The 17,323-nt window shown below is 35.2% G+C and overlaps 3 protein-coding genes across 5 annotated transcripts; 2 read left to right on the forward strand and 1 right to left on the reverse strand.

The window, feature by feature from the left end:
* Positions 1-363: 363 nt before the first annotated feature.
* Positions 364-2,377, forward strand: LOC125188696 (premnaspirodiene oxygenase-like). The gene is made up of 2 exons (XM_048085701.2): positions 364-1,284; positions 1,621-2,377. Exons 1-2 carry the CDS (start codon positions 370-372, stop codon positions 2,224-2,226), a joined length of 1,521 nt encoding a protein of 506 aa, XP_047941658.2. The 5' UTR covers positions 364-369; the 3' UTR covers positions 2,227-2,377.
* A 2,833-nt stretch (positions 2,378-5,210) lies between these two features.
* Positions 5,211-7,230, forward strand: LOC125190747 (uncharacterized). The gene is made up of 2 exons (XM_048088128.2): positions 5,211-5,571; positions 6,426-7,230. Exons 1-2 carry the CDS (start codon positions 5,272-5,274, stop codon positions 7,122-7,124), a joined length of 999 nt encoding a protein of 332 aa, XP_047944085.1. The 5' UTR covers positions 5,211-5,271; the 3' UTR covers positions 7,125-7,230.
* Positions 7,231-11,727: 4,497 nt separating this feature from the next.
* LOC125190798 (ATP-dependent helicase rhp16-like) lies at positions 11,728-17,323 on the reverse strand. 3 transcript variants are annotated; one of them, XM_089058319.1, is made up of 13 exons: positions 17,249-17,323; positions 16,448-16,640; positions 16,303-16,361; positions 15,807-15,892; positions 15,391-15,460; positions 14,364-14,468; positions 14,135-14,287; positions 13,180-13,410; positions 12,709-12,813; positions 12,480-12,632; positions 12,307-12,395; positions 12,133-12,213; positions 11,728-12,009 (listed from the first exon to the last, which is right to left on the reverse strand). In XM_089058319.1, exons 2-13 carry the CDS (start codon positions 16,572-16,574, stop codon positions 11,937-11,939), a joined length of 1,332 nt encoding a protein of 443 aa, XP_088914445.1. In that variant the 5' UTR covers positions 16,575-16,640; positions 17,249-17,323; the 3' UTR covers positions 11,728-11,936. The 3 variants fall into 3 exon arrangements, with proteins under 3 accessions (XP_088914445.1, XP_088914444.1, XP_088914446.1); XM_089058318.1 differs by having other exon boundaries at positions 16,303-16,376; XM_089058320.1 differs by lacking the exons at positions 16,303-16,361; positions 16,448-16,640; positions 17,249-17,323 and adding an exon at positions 16,157-16,291.

The following is a 17,323-nucleotide window of genomic DNA, read 5'->3' on the forward strand; positions in this document are numbered from 1 at the left end:
ATATATATATAGGGAGATGATCAAAACAAGTATGTGTTTAAATCCAGAAATGCAGCCCAAATCTTGGCCCTAGGATTAGATGATCTAATGGTCAATAATTAACCCAAAACACGGAAGGTCATAATTAAGTAGTTTTAGGTCATATTATAAGATTTGGGTTTATGTCATGTTAAGATCATTTTAGGTCATGCTTTGTTAGCATGACCTAAAAATAAACTAACTATGACCTAAAAATGCCTTACGTATGACCGTGTTCTGCATTTCTGTATTTAAATCTGGTCTTTATAGATCAAAACCCTATATATATATATATATATATACTTGTAGCATGACAACATTAATCCTCACCAATTTTTCAATCTCTCAACAATGGTTGACCTAATTACAACCGCTGCTGCTCTCATTCTCCCTGCCATCTTCGTCTTTTTGTTGAATAAATGGAAGAAATCCAGAAATAGCAGACCAATCAAACTGCCACCTGGCCCGAGAAAACTTCCTATAATCGGAAATCTGCACCAAATCAGCAATCCTCCCTTCCGCTGCTTCAGAGCTCTATCCAACCAGTACGGCCCCTTAATGCACCTCAAGCTCGGCGAGTCCACCGTCGTCGTCGTCTCGTCGCCTGATTTGGCGAAGCAAATGCTTAAAGATCTCGACCCCAGCTTCGCGGACAAGCCGCGGACCGTGGTGGCCGAGATCATGCTGTACCGGTCCAGCGACATCGGCTTCAGCCCCTACGGCGACTACTGGCGCCAGATGCGGAAGCTCTGCATCAACGAACTTCTCAGCCCGAAAATGGTGCGACTCTTCCAATCCATCCGGACTGACCAGGCCGCTCGGTTGATCACTTCCTTGCGGGAATCTTCTGGAAACTCCGTGAATTTTACGGAGAAGATCTTCAACCACTCCAGCTCCATCACTTGCCGGGCCGCGTATGGCAGCGTCTGCGAGGATAATGAGACGCTGATCAAGCTGATGGCTGACACGATTCGGATGAGCGGAGGCTTTGAGATTACGGATCTGTTCCCCTCGTCCGGAATCGTCGGCTCGCTGAGCTGGACCAAGCGGCGGCTCTGGATGATGAGGCGCAAGCTCGATGTGATTCTGGATGATGTGATCGAGCGGCATAAGAGAAATCGGGTGGAGAGTGAAGGCGGGGGAGGCCGGAGATTGGGGAATTCGGAGTTTGGGAGTGAGGATTTGGTTGATGTATTTCTTAGGGTTCAGGAGGAAGGCCAGCTGGAGTTTCCCATCGACAACGACAACATCAAGGCTGTCTTGTTTGTAAGTTGATAAGTACTACCTCCGTCCCCCAAATTTTGATACAGTTTACCATTTTGGTCCGTCCCTGAAAATTTGACACACTTCACTTTTACCATTTTTGGTAGTGGACCTCATATCCTTCTAACTTATTCCTACTAACATTTTATTATAAAATTAATACTTTAAAAGTAGGACCCACATCCCACCAACCAACTCTGATGTGCAATATTATTTGTTTCAGTATAATAGCGACGAGACTTATATAGTGATTTTAGTTCCCTTTGCACTTGTATGCAATATTATCTGTTTCATTTGCCAACATAAATAAGCACATGATTGGATTTTTGCTATGTGTAGGATATGTTCGCAGCTGGAACCGAAACTTCAGCATCAACTATTGATTGGACAATGGTAGAACTACTGAGACACCCTGAAGTGATGGCCAAGGCACAAGCTGAGCTAAGACAAGCCTTGAAAGGAAACACTGTTGAACAAAACGACGTCGTTTCTAATCTGAAGTATCTAAAACTAGTGATCAAAGAGACACTGAGGCTGCACCCTCCGCTTCCAATGCTGCCTAGAGCATGCAAAAAGGAATGTACGATCAACGGATACACCATACCTGCCGGAGAAAAAGTGATGATAAATCATTGGGCGATGCAGAGGGACCCGAGCTATTGGAAAGATCCAGAGATGTTTAAACCCGAGAGATTTGAAGATCAACCTTTGGATTATGTAGGTGGTGATTGTCATTTTCTGCCGTTTGGAGCTGGAAAAAGAATGTGCCCCGGGATGATGTTTGGTTTGGCTGCTGTGGAGTCAACTTTAATACAATTGCTCTACAACTTCAATTGGAAACTTCCAGAATGTGTCAGGGCTGAGGATCTAGACATGACTGAAAATAATGGGATAACGGCGGCAAGGAAACACAATTTATTTGTGGTCGCCACTCCGTATAATTAATGTAACACATCCTATTATTGAGAATAACTATTAGATCCATAATGTCTTGTTTAAGTAAAATAAACAAGTATAGTTATGTAACACTTGCTATTGTTGAGAACAATTTTTAAATCCACTATGTATTTTGCCAAGGAACTGTGAAAATGTATGAAATATGATTGAATTGTGTTGTATTTATAGATAGAAAATGATTATTAAATAATAACATATTAGTAATTTTTATTTTTTAAAATGACTTTTGGTCCGGCCCGAGGCCTAGCAATGCGGACCGCATTCGAGGCTGGACTGCACTGCAAACGCGGATTCATACCGCTTAACGGTCCCAGATCCTGCCAAAGCCCGGCCCTGCACCCCTTACCCAACAACGCCCCGGCTCGGACCGCACTTTTGGTAATGCGGTCTGACCACTCACCCCTCTGAATTAGTGTAGTAAGTTAGCATTTAGCACTCTTTTTGTGGGTAATGATTTTCCACCTTTATATATAGAAATTGGGCCTGTTAATAAGGCCCATTAAGAGGCTCGTCTATATTACGTGATGAAAAATCCAGCCGAAGCCCATGTCCAATATAGGTTGCTTTATTCAACAATATTAAAAGATGATTTCAAATTCATTTTTGCTTGGGCTGGAAATGGTTTAATGGGCTCAAGAATCGAACACCTAAAACAACAAAAAAAATCATTATTCGTATATTTAAAACAATTGATTAAAATCGAATGTGTCAAACATTTAATCGAATGGAAAAATGGACGAAGCAGCTGATCAAATAATAGTAGTTTAATTATTTCACATTATATTTTCAGATTTTTTTTAAATTCTGATTTTGCGGTTCAAATTTAGTTATAAGAAGTTTATGTTTATGGACATTTCGAGTCGCTACAGAAATTAACAAAGCAATTTAAAAGAAAACTAATTAAAAAGAAAAGTTTGGTTGTGGATTGATTAGTCTTAGTTGTTACCTCTCGATTAATCACCTTATACTTTTCTTAGTATTATGTAAAAATTTAATATTTGAAGATAATTAATTAAAATAATATATTTTGATTATTGGGATGTGTCCAAATTCAAATCGACACGCATTCACACTGAAATATTTCAATTCAATGGCATAAATGATAAACTCTCGAATATCGACAGTATATAAAATAAAAATAAGGTAAGTAGCTATAAATCAGGTGCAATCCATGTGAAATATTATGGATTAATACTAAAATAATTTGAATACCGTGACGATGAATAGTCTCAATTTGAGGAGGACAAACCATGTTCATGAAAAACATGCAAAGTACACAAAATGATATGTGAATTTGGACTAAGGTCACGTCTCAAATCAAAATCATTTCTTTCTTTCTATATTCTTTATTTATTATTTTCCATTTTGGATTAGTTATTTATACAATAGTTATACTCAAATTTAATACTTAATCCATCCCCTATAAATAGACTGGTTTTACCAATTTTTATCGCCCCTTAAAATTAGACTAGTACTCCTACTAGATAAGAAATTTTAATCAATTCAACACTAGTAATAGTAATAATATGCACCACATAATCCATTAACATTACTTCTATTACATTTTCTTCTTTTCTATTTTATTTTACCAATTGCATATTAAAATCTATGCTATTTCATAACGTGCTATTTCTAATAAAACCCATAGTATTAAATTTCGGTTACCAAAAATAGTTTGAAAGTTGTTGTCACGAATTTGGATTCTTGTACTGCATACCACTAGAAAAGCTATCGCCAAGATCTTTACAACAATACCTTTTTACATAAGACTCTAGAGAATCAAATCACTGGCATCTAACAAAAAAACCCAAATTCTAAAAAACTATGAATCCTGACAAAAATTCAAAGACGATTAAAAATAAAAATTTAGATATAATTCATGTATCTACAGAAAAATAATATTTTTATTTTTTAATTCCGAATTTCGTTAGTGAATACCTTAATTATTAGAAGTCCCGTGTTTAATCTAAAAGTGTGCGCTCTCAATTGTATCTTTCTAGCGAAATCCATAGTATTGTACTCCCTCCGTCCCATTAAAAATGCAACGTTTTCCTTTTTTAGTTGTTCCATTAAAAATGAAACGTTTCCTTAAATGGAAACAACTCTATCTCTACTTTTTCATCTTTCTTACTTTACTCTCTCTTCATTAACTCACAAAACAACATTACATAAAATTCCATGCCGATTCTCAAATGTTGCATTTTAAGTCGGACGGAGGGAGTATTAAATTTAGGCTCAAAAGGTTCTTCTCACGAATTTAGATTCATGTACCATGTACCATTAGAAAGATATCGTCAGGACACTAATTACAACAACACCTTCAACTTTTACATCGTACCCTAGAGAAGCGAATTATTGCCGCAACAAAATTCCAAAAAACAAAAATTCCCAATGAAAAAATTAGTCGATTAAAAACCACGATAAAATATACAATTCGTGCATTTACAGAGAAATAATACTTTTATTTTATTCCATAAGTTGGGAATAAGGCGCGTTTTACTAATACATTCAAACTTTTACATCAAACTCTAGAGAATTGAATTATTGGCCGCCAAAGAAATTCTAAATTCCAAAGTCCCAACAAAAATCAAAATTCAGGTACAATTCCTGTATTTACTGAGAAATTACTTTTATTTTATTTCATAAGTGTGAATAAGGCGCGTTTTACTAATTCATTCAACTTTTACATCAGACTCCAGAAAATTGAATTATTGGCTGCCAAAGATATTTTAAATTCCCAAGTCCCGACAAAAAATCAGGATCGATTAAAAATCAAAATTCGGGTACAAATTCATGTATTTACAAACAAATAATATTCTAATTTTCCAAGTTAGAAATAAGGGTAGTTTTATTAATTCCCAAAAAAAAACAAAAATTTGTAAATGGATGAGCATTTAACAAGGGTCCGAACTATAAGGTTTCACCTATAAATTGCCACCTCTCTCACTCTCTCACACCAGCCACCATTTTCCCCCTTACTCAAGTTTGGTCCCAAATCAAACATCTCTCTCTTTCTCTCTCCACAATCTTTAGATGGCGCCGGATGTCTGCGAAGGGCCGAGGAATTCGAGCAAGTACGCGTTGAAGAAGGGGCCGTGGACGGCCGCAGAGGACTTGCTGCTGTTGGAGTACGTGAAGAAGCACGGAGAAGGGAACTGGAACGCGGTGCAAAGAAACTCCGGGCTGATGCGATGCGGGAAGAGCTGCCGGCTGAGATGGGCTAATCATTTGAGGCCTCATCTTAAGAAGGGAGCTTTCTCTTCTGAGGAGGAACGCCTCATCGTTGAGCTTCATGCTAAGATGGGAAATAAATGGGCTCGCATGGCTTCTGAGGTCCCTCTCTTCTCTCTCTCTCTATATATATGTGTGTGTGTGTGTGTGTTTGGGTGAAGGGTAGGTCTTTCTCATTTTTTATTTTTTGGTAATTGTAACATTTTTATGTATTTTATGAGTGAATTTATTGAAAATCAAGCAAAATTTGTTAAACCATGTGTGTTTGGGTGAAGGGTAGTTCTTTCTCATTTTTTTATTTTTTGGTAATTGTAACATTTTTATGTGTTTTTTTGAGTGAATTTATTGAAAATCAAGCAAAATTTGTTAAACCATGTATGTTTGGGTGAAGGGTAGTTCTTTCTCATTTTTTATTTTTTGGTGATTGTAACATTTCTATGTATTTCTTGAGTGAATTTGCTGAAAATCAAGCAAAATTTGTTGAACCATGTGTGATGTGTGTTTGAGTGATGGCCAACTCTTTCACAAAGATCATAGTTGTTCGAACCTGAGACCTTTGAGTTTTCCGATTTTAACTATTTTATTGTTAGGCCAACAACACAAATAGAGGTTTCTTTTAATTATATGTGTGTTTGGGTTGAAGGTTTTCGTATTTTAACTATTTTATCACTAAGCTAATAGATGGTTAAACTTAAAAGTAATACAAATTCTGAGAATAGCCAAAATTCCAGATTCGATATAGAACGCTTTAGCCTTTTCTCATTCGTTCCCATCCAATCACGAAATCTTTGGTTTCTGGAATCATAAGATATTAAAATATTTTTTCGAAATTATCAGAGAGTTGTTAGCACGAATTTTTGTTTCTTTGTATGCAATGCATAGGGAACACCTTTTTTATTCAAAAATACTATAAATATGAAAATTAATTTATTAAATTTTCCATGAAAAAACAACAGCTTCCGGGGAGGACAGACAACGAGATCAAAAACTACTGGAACACGAGGCTAAAGCGGCGACAACGCGCAGGACTACCGATCTACCCTCGCGACATAGAGCAAGAGCACCCCAAGCGCCACAACCCGTCCCGAGGAGCCACGCCTCATTCGCTCTCGTCTCTCCTCGCCGGGTCCCACCCCCGGGGCCCGTCTCCGTTGATCACCTTCGCAAAGCCGCTCTACACCAACAACCACCATCTCAAGCTCTACCAAGACAGCAACGGCGCCCTATCGCTGTCGCTCGACGCCTCGAATCCGATCATGTCTTCATCCACTTTCCTCAATCAAGGACTAGTGAATCAATTGCCGATCATCAGTTCAATTGTTCAATTCAATTCTCTAAATCAAGTGAATTATGGAATGGGGGCTCTAGGGTTTCCTTCAGTCCAATCGCCGCCGCCGCAGCCGCCTGCGGCGGCGGCAGCCTTGACTCCGGCGGCGTCGTCGAGCGATGCAGCGGAGGAGTTTGAGGCGGTGGAGAGGAGTAGAAGCGGGCTGTTGGAGGATTTGTTTGGGGAATCTCGAGCTTATTGTGGAAAAAGGAAAGAGGGTTTTATTGGAAATTTGCATGAAGAAGAAGAAGAAGAAGGTTTTGATTTTGGGCATGGCGTTTCGAGCTCGAATGAGAGCTATGAAGGTATAATTAATCCTTTTTATTAGGTTAATTTGGTTTAGTTTCTAGTTTTGGACTTGATGGGATTGTTTCTACCTCTTTTGTTTATGATCTTATTTATATTAAAAAGAATAAAAAACAAAGTTTAGAGTGTGATATTGTTTTTAATCTATTTTCTTTATGTTGAATTAATTGCTTTTCATCATTTTTGGTTTTGATTTTTGTTTTAGTCTTGATTTTTATTTGATTTGATGATTAATTATAAGGTTTGTGTTATCTAATTGGAATTTGAGATTATATTATTATTTTTAAATTTTGAGGTTTTACTTGATGATTTGGGTAAATAATTGTGATTTTATGCTATCTTTACATGTGTTAAATGATTAAATGTCCTTAGGGTTGAATTTCTAATAAACATTTTGTAGTAGCCACTAAAATGATTAATTCAATGTGGTATGTGGTGTTTCAGTTACGACAACTTAATCGGTAATATGTTTTCCCTTTAAACTATAAGTTGGAAGTTCGATTTATCACGACAACAAAGTAAATAAAGAACCATCATTAATCATTTAAAATAATAATAATAATAATAATAATAATAATAATAATTATAATAATAATAATAATAATGACATGTCTAAGGCCGAAAATAATGAATATATTTGGGGTTATAGATCCTACACGAGGCTGTCTTTATGCACATAATGAAGCACAAATTTTTTCGTCAATGGAAAATAGTTGGCGAATGTGAATATGTATTTAAATCAATTTGCCAAATATAGTAACCGCTAAAATCTATCGTTCGTGTTTAGAGAATGTCACTTATCGTGCCACCCTATAGCATCAATGATGTTGCGGTACGGTTGTGGCTTTGCTTTTGACAAAATCGGCCCATTCTGATACGTCACGGATAATCTTACATTTAATTGAAAAGTTGAACCACGTAAGAGGATCAATCTACTTATATAATTCAAATCAAATTGAACATATTGACAATGGTGGCAATCTTAAATCTATTAGCGAGTAACTTTTAGGCACGAATATTTAAGAGAGTTGAAAATTCATGTAAAAGTGTTTGAGTGCTAAAGTTGTGCAAGTGGAGTTGTTATGCAAAAATAAACAGATTGATAATAGGACAAGCTAAAAAGCAAAATTTATCGTTATTAATGGAACGCCGTTGTTTGGGCATTGTTTATTTGTTTGTAATGTATGGCTCGGCACAGGCCCGGAAGAGAAGGATTCCGAAGAAGGCATAACTCCGGTAGACGACGAACTAATGAACCTTCTAGACAATTTTCCACTATCTAATAAATAAAATAAATATATAATATAAAATAAATTATGTTAAATATGAAATAAACAAGAGGGAGTATATAATAAATTCTTTTCTTTTAAATTCATCACTCAAATACAACATTTACCTCGAAATAGAGGGAGTATATAATAAATTCATTTCTAATAACAGATGCCATGAATACAACATTTACCTCGAAATAGAGGGAGTATATAATAAATTCATTTCTTATATGAGATGCCATATTCAATTTTTATTCATATTAGTTCATCCATGGAACCATATGGCCTTGTGAGTTGCAAGCATCTACCATAAGTATTAAAAATCAACATTCTCAATTATTTCGTACTAATTTATTTATAGTTGATAGTAAGACTACTAAATTTTTTATTATGTCCAAAAAGTGTGAACAATTAAGATTGTAAGTATTATTTACCTAAATACATGTTTTATTATATTTATAAATCGACAGTGACATATGTTAGTAGTACAATTTTAAAAAAAAAAACAGTATGCGCGCATATGATATATTTTGGTAGTCATTAATTTAATTCTTTGCCCAACTACATAAGAAGCATCACATTCAATGAAATACAACAAATATGAAAATGATAAAATAGTGTATAAATTCCAGTTGGATACTATCATACACAATTTAAATAAAATTGGAAGTCTACTTTTATCCGCAATCTCGCAAAAATACAGCACCTTGTCTCGCTATATTTAGAAATTCTCTTCCAAATTATAATTTTTTGTGAGCTTTTTCATCCATATTATGTTAATTAATCTCAAAGGCTCAGAGCTGTTATTGGATTTGGACCAATAACAATACTTTTCTCAATATTAAGAAGTATATACTCCATATTAACATATTTTTATAGTTCGTCAATAAAATGCAGAAGTATAAAATTTTATAACGTTTTCTAAATAAAAAAGGGATCACGCAGGCCATACCATTGCGATCTTCTCTCTCTTTCTCAGCTATTATGATAATTAAAAAGGAATTAAATATTCTGCCAAAAAATAGAATTAAACAAAATATGAGGCTTATGTTATGGGTGATCGAAGCATCTTTCACGTATATGCATTGTATTTTAGTACTTTAATTTGCCAAATTTTAGAAAAAAGCCTACTCGATACTACGTCATGCCCATAATTTCACCAAAAAAGCAGAAAATCGAGGGTTTATCCCATTACGAAATCAAGTTTGTCTAATATGACCACATTGTGGCTATCGATATATATGAATATATTAATTAAATACTATCTAATTAATTTGGGTGGTTCGTAATTGGATTATAAAATTATACAATTGTTTGTAACTTTCTTTTTAAATTAGATTAATATATCATAGTGTAGGGATGTCAATTCAACCCGAAACCCGTGGGCCGGCCCGAACAACCCGGTAATATGAGCGGATTAGGGTTGTAATTTTATTACCCGAGTACAAAACGGACTAAACGGGTTGGCCCGAATGGGTTGACGGGTTAAACGGGTTGGCCCGAATGGATTGCGGGTCGGCCCGATGAGTTTTAATTATAAAATATTAAGTTTTAGGGGTTTTTTATATTTTTGAATCCTCAATCTTCATTCTATACAATCATTAGTCTTATTTAATTTTCATTCTACACTTTTCCACTCGATCCCACAATATCAACTTTCAAGTTCCATATTAACTCATTATTGCACCGTAATGTCTTGCCACCACCAAAGTCAATCAAGAAAAAATTAAGAACTTACCCAAAAATCTTAATATGTTTATCATTTTAATAATGATTCATGTAAGATATGATTTTTAATTTTCATAAAGAATTAGTTACAAGCAATGCCATAATAATGACACAAACACAAACTTTAATTTATATTGTAGTTGATCGAGATGAAAGGCTTCTTTTCAAGTATTATTGAAGAAAATTATGAAAATTTGAAGATTTTATATGAATCTAAACTAAAAAGAAAAAAGTACCTAAAATTTAAAATCATTTATAGAAGAAAATTTTGATACAATAGATTATTTTCGAAAGCTTTTAGGTCCGAATAGCCCGATGGATTAACCCGAAACCCGACGGGTTAGGGTTAGGGTTGAAAATTTATGACCCGAAAAATCCATAACCCGAACGGCCCGGCGACTCGAGTGAGCTGGCCCGAACCCGAACGGGTTAACCCGATTGACATCCCTACCGTAGTGAAATATTATTCTTATTACACATTAGGAATATAACAGACAAAAAACAAATATTATAAGATCGTATACGCATAAGATTATTGGAAAGTGTGCATAATAGTATATGTATACGAAACAAAAGAAACAGGAAATTACTAATATAAGTATAATAACTTGATCGAAAAGGGATAGAACTATAGAAGAGAAACAAGTGGGGGAAGTATATAATAATTTCAGGCTTCTCCATATTTCATTCATATCCAAAAATAGATATATGGGCTGTCAGAGAAGCTCTTTTCCATATCAAAATTTAAAATAAATTACATTTAGGATTTCAATATATTTATTTTTTTTGCAAATCAGTCTCAGCTGATTTTGTATGACTCCTAATTATAAACTTAACCAACAAATTGCAAAGTAGTGGACGTTGGTGGGGTAAGTTTGGACAGCCTATATTTTCCAATGAAATAAAAGGTTTGTGATTAGTACGCTAATCTAATTTACATATATAACCTTCTCCATATTTTCATTGATTAAAAAAATAATACTCCCTCCGTCCCGAGATATTAGAACTCTTTCTTTTGGGCACATGAATATAGGAGATGTTGTTTAGTGGTGTAAATGGAGTTGGTAGTAAAGTAAATTTTTTACCATAAATAAAAATGACTCAAATATGTTGGGACATTCGAAAAAGAAATAAGAGTCTAATATCCTAAGACGAAGAGAGTAATACTTTAAGATCAGTCATAATAAATGGTCACTTAGTTACAATGAAAACGATGCTTTTAAGCCAATTCTGATTGTATTAATAAATGTTATAAAATGGAGTAATAAAACACATCATTGATCTAGAGGCAACTATTAGTATTTTCTCAAGAAAATTGATCATTTTAGTTTTTGCCTCATTTTAAGCCAAGATCCATGCCCCCACCCAATTTGCATGAATCATAAACTTAATTTAAATTAAAATTCCTCAATTTATACTATTAAATGCAACACAATTGTGACACTCACACGATTAGCATCTTCACTTAATTATGGACCCTTGTTCCCACGACTTTTTCTCAGTATTAACGCAACGAGATCCTCAATTTTCACAGGCATTAAATTATGTCCTTATAAATATTGTAGTAGTTACAAAAATTTGAAATTTATTTTATTCAGTTAGGGTGTAAAAAATAGTAAAACCAAATATAGGAAAAATGCAATAAACTGTAATACATTCATATGTTAATGTCTAGCATCATCAAAGATCTGTTACATTACAACAACAGGCAAAGATATTTCTTTGCCGAAAGGTGTCAAAAATACCGACTAGTTTTAGCAATTCGTTCATCAAAAGGAAACACTAACCGAACGACACGACAAAATCCTAAAATTTTCCAGCAGACCTGATGAAACTCAAGTCACAAACAGGAATCTCAGATCAGCTTCTGTTAATTTGGCCAGTGCCTCCGAACATCCACCTACCGTGCTGCATTCAGAGTAACACGACTCGGTAAGAATACCAGTGGTTGAGTCGAAGAAGATTTAAGGATGAATCATCAAACAAAGAAGTAAATCTGATTCCTTTACATGTAAGAGAGTATCGACTTACCCCTCGAATACTAATTCCTTCTTCTCCTGCAACTTTAAGATCCTCTCCTCAACGGTGTTTTCAATAATAAACCTCACAATCCTTAAACAGAAGAAACAGAAAATGAAGATTAGAACCAATGTAAAACGTATATGTAAACATGTGTATTCTAAGTGCACAGCTCATTCAACATACCTTATTGGTTTGAATTGGCCTATTCGATGAATTCTGTCTTGCGCCTGCCGCTCCACAGCAGGATTCCACCATGGATCCATCAAGAAAACCTAGTGACATCAAAATGACAATCATTACTAACAACGATTAAAATGTAATCAAATAGGACAGAAGAGAATGAATGAAATTCTTACATGTGATGCTACCGTGAGATTGAGGGCGACACCCCCTGCTTTTAAGCTCATCAGAAAGACTCTGCAACTAGGATCCTCGGTAAACTTTTTTATAGCAGTATCTCTAGCTCCCATTGACATGGACCCATCTAACTGGACACACTGCACTCCAGACTACAAAAAGAAAAAGAGATAACCATTATGTAGTTTTCCTTTATTACAGTAAACAAAAAGATTAGATCAAACTTACCTTTTGAAGGGCATAGTGTATGAGATCCAAGAAAGACGAGAACTGGCTGAAGACAATTGCCTTGGCAGAACCATCCCTTTCAACCATAAATCGAATTTCTTCCCTCTGCAGTAAAGTACACTCGCAATTGAGCAGTTGCAACAGATTAATCTAAATCTAAACATGTAAACTGCTGTATATACAAAAAAAGCAACAGAACTCCAATTTTACTGAGTAAAAACAGAGCCTCGACACACAGTAAACAGCTATGTTAGGATAGCATTCTTTTGATCCTTAATAAATCTAAAAGAAAAAATATTTAACCTGAATAAAAGTTGGCAAAAGCTAAACATAGCAACACTAATCCATCTATCAGTAAATTACTCACAAAATAAAAAGCAAAATGCAATGCATGTATAATCTATAGCAAAAATCGAATTATCTTTCTTTTTTCTTGTCAAAGGGATGAGAATATATTTTAAATGCACATACCAAAGCATCAATTTTTGTACTTGTCTGAAAATCATCAAGCCGGATTCTATTCAAAATACTTGATGGTCTGAATCCTTTGACGGTTGTTTTTGACCTTGGTTCTTTCCCAGCTTTGTTGGCGGTGAAATCAACAGTAAGTGGCTTTGAACAAGTAGGGCAAGAGTTTTGTCCCATGCTAGCACTAAAATCGATCAAACAGGGTTTGCAGAAGGTATGCCCACATGATGTGACCTGTTGTGCCACTTGAGTAATCAGTAGACTTTCATAAAATGGAAATATAATAATAAAAAGTAACCCATGCAAAATGAAAAGGAATATTTATCACAAGTACTACAAACATTACGCATCGAGCTATGAAATCAAAACACAGCTGATTCAATCATTCACTATTCAGCATTCAATAAGTCAAGAATATTCAGTGTCAAAGACTCAAAACTAACAGATGAATAATGCCTGGATTGAAAATGGGCAACGGTAACATATAACAATAAACCTTTTGCTCAAATTACAAGCTTAAGCAACATATATGCATAATGCATCTTCAGTGCTTTCCATTTTTCGGAATCCATTACTTCGAAATCTACTTCAGATAGAACTAATGTGATGCAGTGATGCTTGATGGACAAACAGTTCTATTTCAATGACTACTGAACTTTACTATGCAACAGTTCAGAAAGTGCAACACCAATTACCATTATAACACGCGTTATGTATATATCGAATTATGCCAATTTAATCCAGGCATGTTACAAGGTAGTTAACATCTTGTACTTTGAAGACAAATGAGGAAGCTATGTTTAAGATATTAGGAGGGCACAAAAGATCCAAAGAGTGGCAATAGCACATTTACTCATACACACACTGCTAATAGAATCATCTTTTTGTTGATATAGGATTTACTAACAACGATTAAAACATAATCAAATAGGATAGAAGAGAATGATGAAATTCTTACATGTGATGCTACCGTGAGATTGAGGGCGACACCCCCTGCTTTTAAGCTCATCAGAAAGACTCTGCAACTAGGATCCTCAGTAAACTTTTTTATAGCAGTATCTCTAGCTCCCATTGACATGGACCCATCTAACTGGACACACTGCACTCCAGACTACAAAAAGAAAAAGAGATAACCATTATGTAGTTTTCCTTTATTACAGTAAACAAAAAGATTAGATCAAACTTACCTTTTGAAGGGCATAGTGTATGAGATCCAAGAAAGACGAGAACTGGCTGAAGACAATTGCCTTGGCTGAACCATCCCTTTCAACCATAAATCGAATTTCTTCCCTCTGCAGTAAAGTATACTCACAATTGAGCGGTTGCAACAGATTAATCTAAAAATGTAAACTGCTGTATATACAAAACAAACAACAGAAACCAATTTTACTGAGTAAAAACAGAGCCTCTTGACACATTAACCCATGCAATGAAATATTTATCACAGTACTAGCAACATTACGTATCGAGCTACGAAATCAAAACACAGCTGATTCAACCATTCACTATTCAGCATTCAATGAGTCAAGAATATTCAGTGTCAAAACTAACATATGAAATAATGCCTGGATTGAAAATGGGAAACTGTACCATATAACAATTTAAAATTTTGCTCAAATTACAAGCTCAAGCAACATATATGCATCTTCAGTGCTTTCCATTTTTCAGAATCCATTACTTGATGAAATCTACTTCAGCTAGAATTAATGTGCTGCTTGATGGACAAACAGTTCAATTCCAGTGACTACTGAACTGTCACTTCACTATGCAACAGTTTAGAAAGTGCAACACCAATTAGAATTATAAATCCTAGGTACATAGATACAAATGTAAGATGTTGATACTGTGCAGATGAAAATGTAGATTAAAACATCCTGAGAGAGTCAGAGGTATAAATAATGTAGCAATGCACTGTTGAATTAGTGCCTCCATAGCTTAGGGATACCAGCAGTTACAACAAATTGTATTCAACTCACCACTGTGTCTTCTTCGGTGTCATTACACAAGCCACATTTTACATCAATTCCAGTATCAACTGCTTTCCCTTTCTTTCCATTGAAGTAAGAGAATATTTCACAAGGTAGGGATCAACTGCTTGCGTTTTTGTTTGATTAGTTTAAGATCAGCAGTTTGAGATATGGACGGAGTAGGGAGCCATAAAGGAATCCATATTGCAAAACCAAGATCTTAGTATAAGGATGGTCCAACAATAACCTGACGAAGGCGTCTGAGTAGATCAAATATGTGGGCATAGTTATTCAACAGTGTTCCTGCATCGACGTATCTGCCAATAAGACAAGAATATGGCATGACAAAAGTGAACCTTCATTAACCTACTTGGTAAACCTGACATTACTAGCTTATAATAATATGCTCATGACTTATATACGGAAAATCAAGAATTGATGATCCCAGCAATCGGAATAGCATGTAACTTGATTCCTGAATCAAGATACAAAAGGAAATGTAATCAAGAAATCTAGCTACACCAGCAAAACCTTTTATAGGCTAGACGAGCTGCATGAAATTAGCGGATGACAGGCCTCTTGACTACTTCCAAGCAAACGAAACTCTTAACCAGTACTACATCCAAATCTCAAAACGAGAGATGGTGAACTTAGATGGCGTACGTATTAAAGTGTGCTTGACTCTCGTTGTAGAGTGCTGTATAATAGTCTTCTTCAACAACATCGAGAGAATCTCTTCTCAATGTAACCTAAATTAGAGAAAAATTAAATAAACATAAGAAATTCAGATTGTTTGACATGAAAAACATACTCACTGTCCCATTAAAAATGAAACGTTTTCCTTTTTTGTTTGTCCCATTAAAAATGAAACGTTTCCCAAAATAGAAATAATACTCTCTCTACTTTTTCATCTTTCTTACTTTACTCTCTCTTCATTAACTCACAAAACAACACTACATAAAATCTCGTGCCGAAACCCAAATGTTTCATATTTATTGGGACGGAGGGAGTACAATTCTAGGGGGTAGCGCAAGATCATCTGCTCTGCCCTTCCTTTTACGTCTTAACACTAAGCTTTTCAGGATTTTGTGCTTTTCAGGTTTAGAAAAATACTGAAAGAATGAAAACATGGAAAAGGCTCACTACTTTCAAGCTATACCTGTAAATAAGGGTACGACAGTCGCAATCCTTGCAGAAATAATACGAGAAAGGAACTATCTGGAAAAAGCGAATCTTAAAGGAATTTCAAGCCTGTTAGTATAATACAGTAAGATAGAGGGTACTACTCTTCAACCATAACTTACAAGTGAGTAGAGCTCGCCCACACGGTTCAGAAGGGGAGTACCACTTAAAGCCCGATACAGGTTCAGAAGGGGAGTACCACTTAAAGCCCGATACAGGTTCAGAAGGGGAGTACCACTTAAAGCCCATTTGTATCTAGATTGTAGAGCAAGAACAGCTCTAGTCGTATTGCTACGTCTTTCTAATACAATGAGCCTGTAGCAGAAAAATAGTTAGTCCACGAGGAAAATATTTTCTCTATAAAGAACAATGGAAGGCTTTTGATTGATGGTCATCGCTGCTATCAGAAATTTGAATTGAAATGGACCTAATGAATTGATAAAGTGGAAAGCTAATAAAATAAGCGAAGTTCAATCAGTTGGCAAGTGAGAAAGAATTACAAATAGCACAATCATATGGATAGTGTAACGATAAACAGATGATTCACCATTTCATTGTTATTAAAGTGATTTGGATAGTTTGGGCCCATGTTTTATAGGATTCAATAAAAGAAACAACAGCATTGAAAAAATTATGCAGGTAGAAATGCTAAATGTTTCTCTTACACAAACCTAGTAATGTCGCTGGTTCCAAAAATTATATAGATGTATCAATAAATCTCTTCCAACAAAATGGATAAACAAAAATTTAATTACAGAAACATTTAATTGCAGCACAGTTAGTCACCGAAACGTTAAACACAGTCAATTAAGTACCATCATCACTCAGCACGTCAAAATCAGAAACAAGCACTCCGATTCCATACACAGAAATTGAACTTAAAATATCAGAAAACCGAAAAAAAACAAAGAAAAGGAAAGTACTTTTGGAAGAATAAGCGCCGTAGCCGTGAGAGCGAAACTTCATTCTTCAATTGATATCGAAAGGGTGTTTAAAAA

The sequence above is a fragment of the Salvia hispanica genome, chromosome 5, assembly GCF_029641045.1.
Source record: "Salvia hispanica isolate PSC_SH4W2 chromosome 5, Shi_PSC_v1, whole genome shotgun sequence".
Classification (NCBI taxonomy): Eukaryota; Viridiplantae; Streptophyta; class Magnoliopsida; order Lamiales; family Lamiaceae; genus Salvia; species Salvia hispanica.

Excerpts from the sequence above, each read along its gene's own strand:
- LOC125190798 (XM_089058318.1), bottom strand. The coding sequence starts at position 16,574 with ATGGGCTTTAAGTGGTACTCCCCTTCTGAACCTGTATCGGGCTTTAAG. Across the intron at positions 12,814-13,179 it reads GTACAAAAATTGATGCTTTG|AGGGAAGAAATTCGATTTAT; the intron begins GTATGTGCATTT and ends ACTTTACTGCAG. Across the intron at positions 12,396-12,479 it reads ATCTCACGGTAGCATCACAT|GTTTTCTTGATGGATCCATG; the intron begins GTAAGAATTTCA and ends TGATGTCACTAG.
- LOC125190747 (XM_048088128.2), top strand. The coding sequence starts at position 5,272 with ATGGCGCCGGATGTCTGCGAAGGGCCGAGGAATTCGAGCAAGTACGCG. Across the intron at positions 5,572-6,425 it reads GGGCTCGCATGGCTTCTGAG|CTTCCGGGGAGGACAGACAA; the intron begins GTCCCTCTCTTC and ends AAAAAACAACAG.
- LOC125188696 (XM_048085701.2), top strand. The coding sequence starts at position 370 with ATGGTTGACCTAATTACAACCGCTGCTGCTCTCATTCTCCCTGCCATC. Across the intron at positions 1,285-1,620 it reads ACATCAAGGCTGTCTTGTTT|GATATGTTCGCAGCTGGAAC; the intron begins GTAAGTTGATAA and ends TGCTATGTGTAG.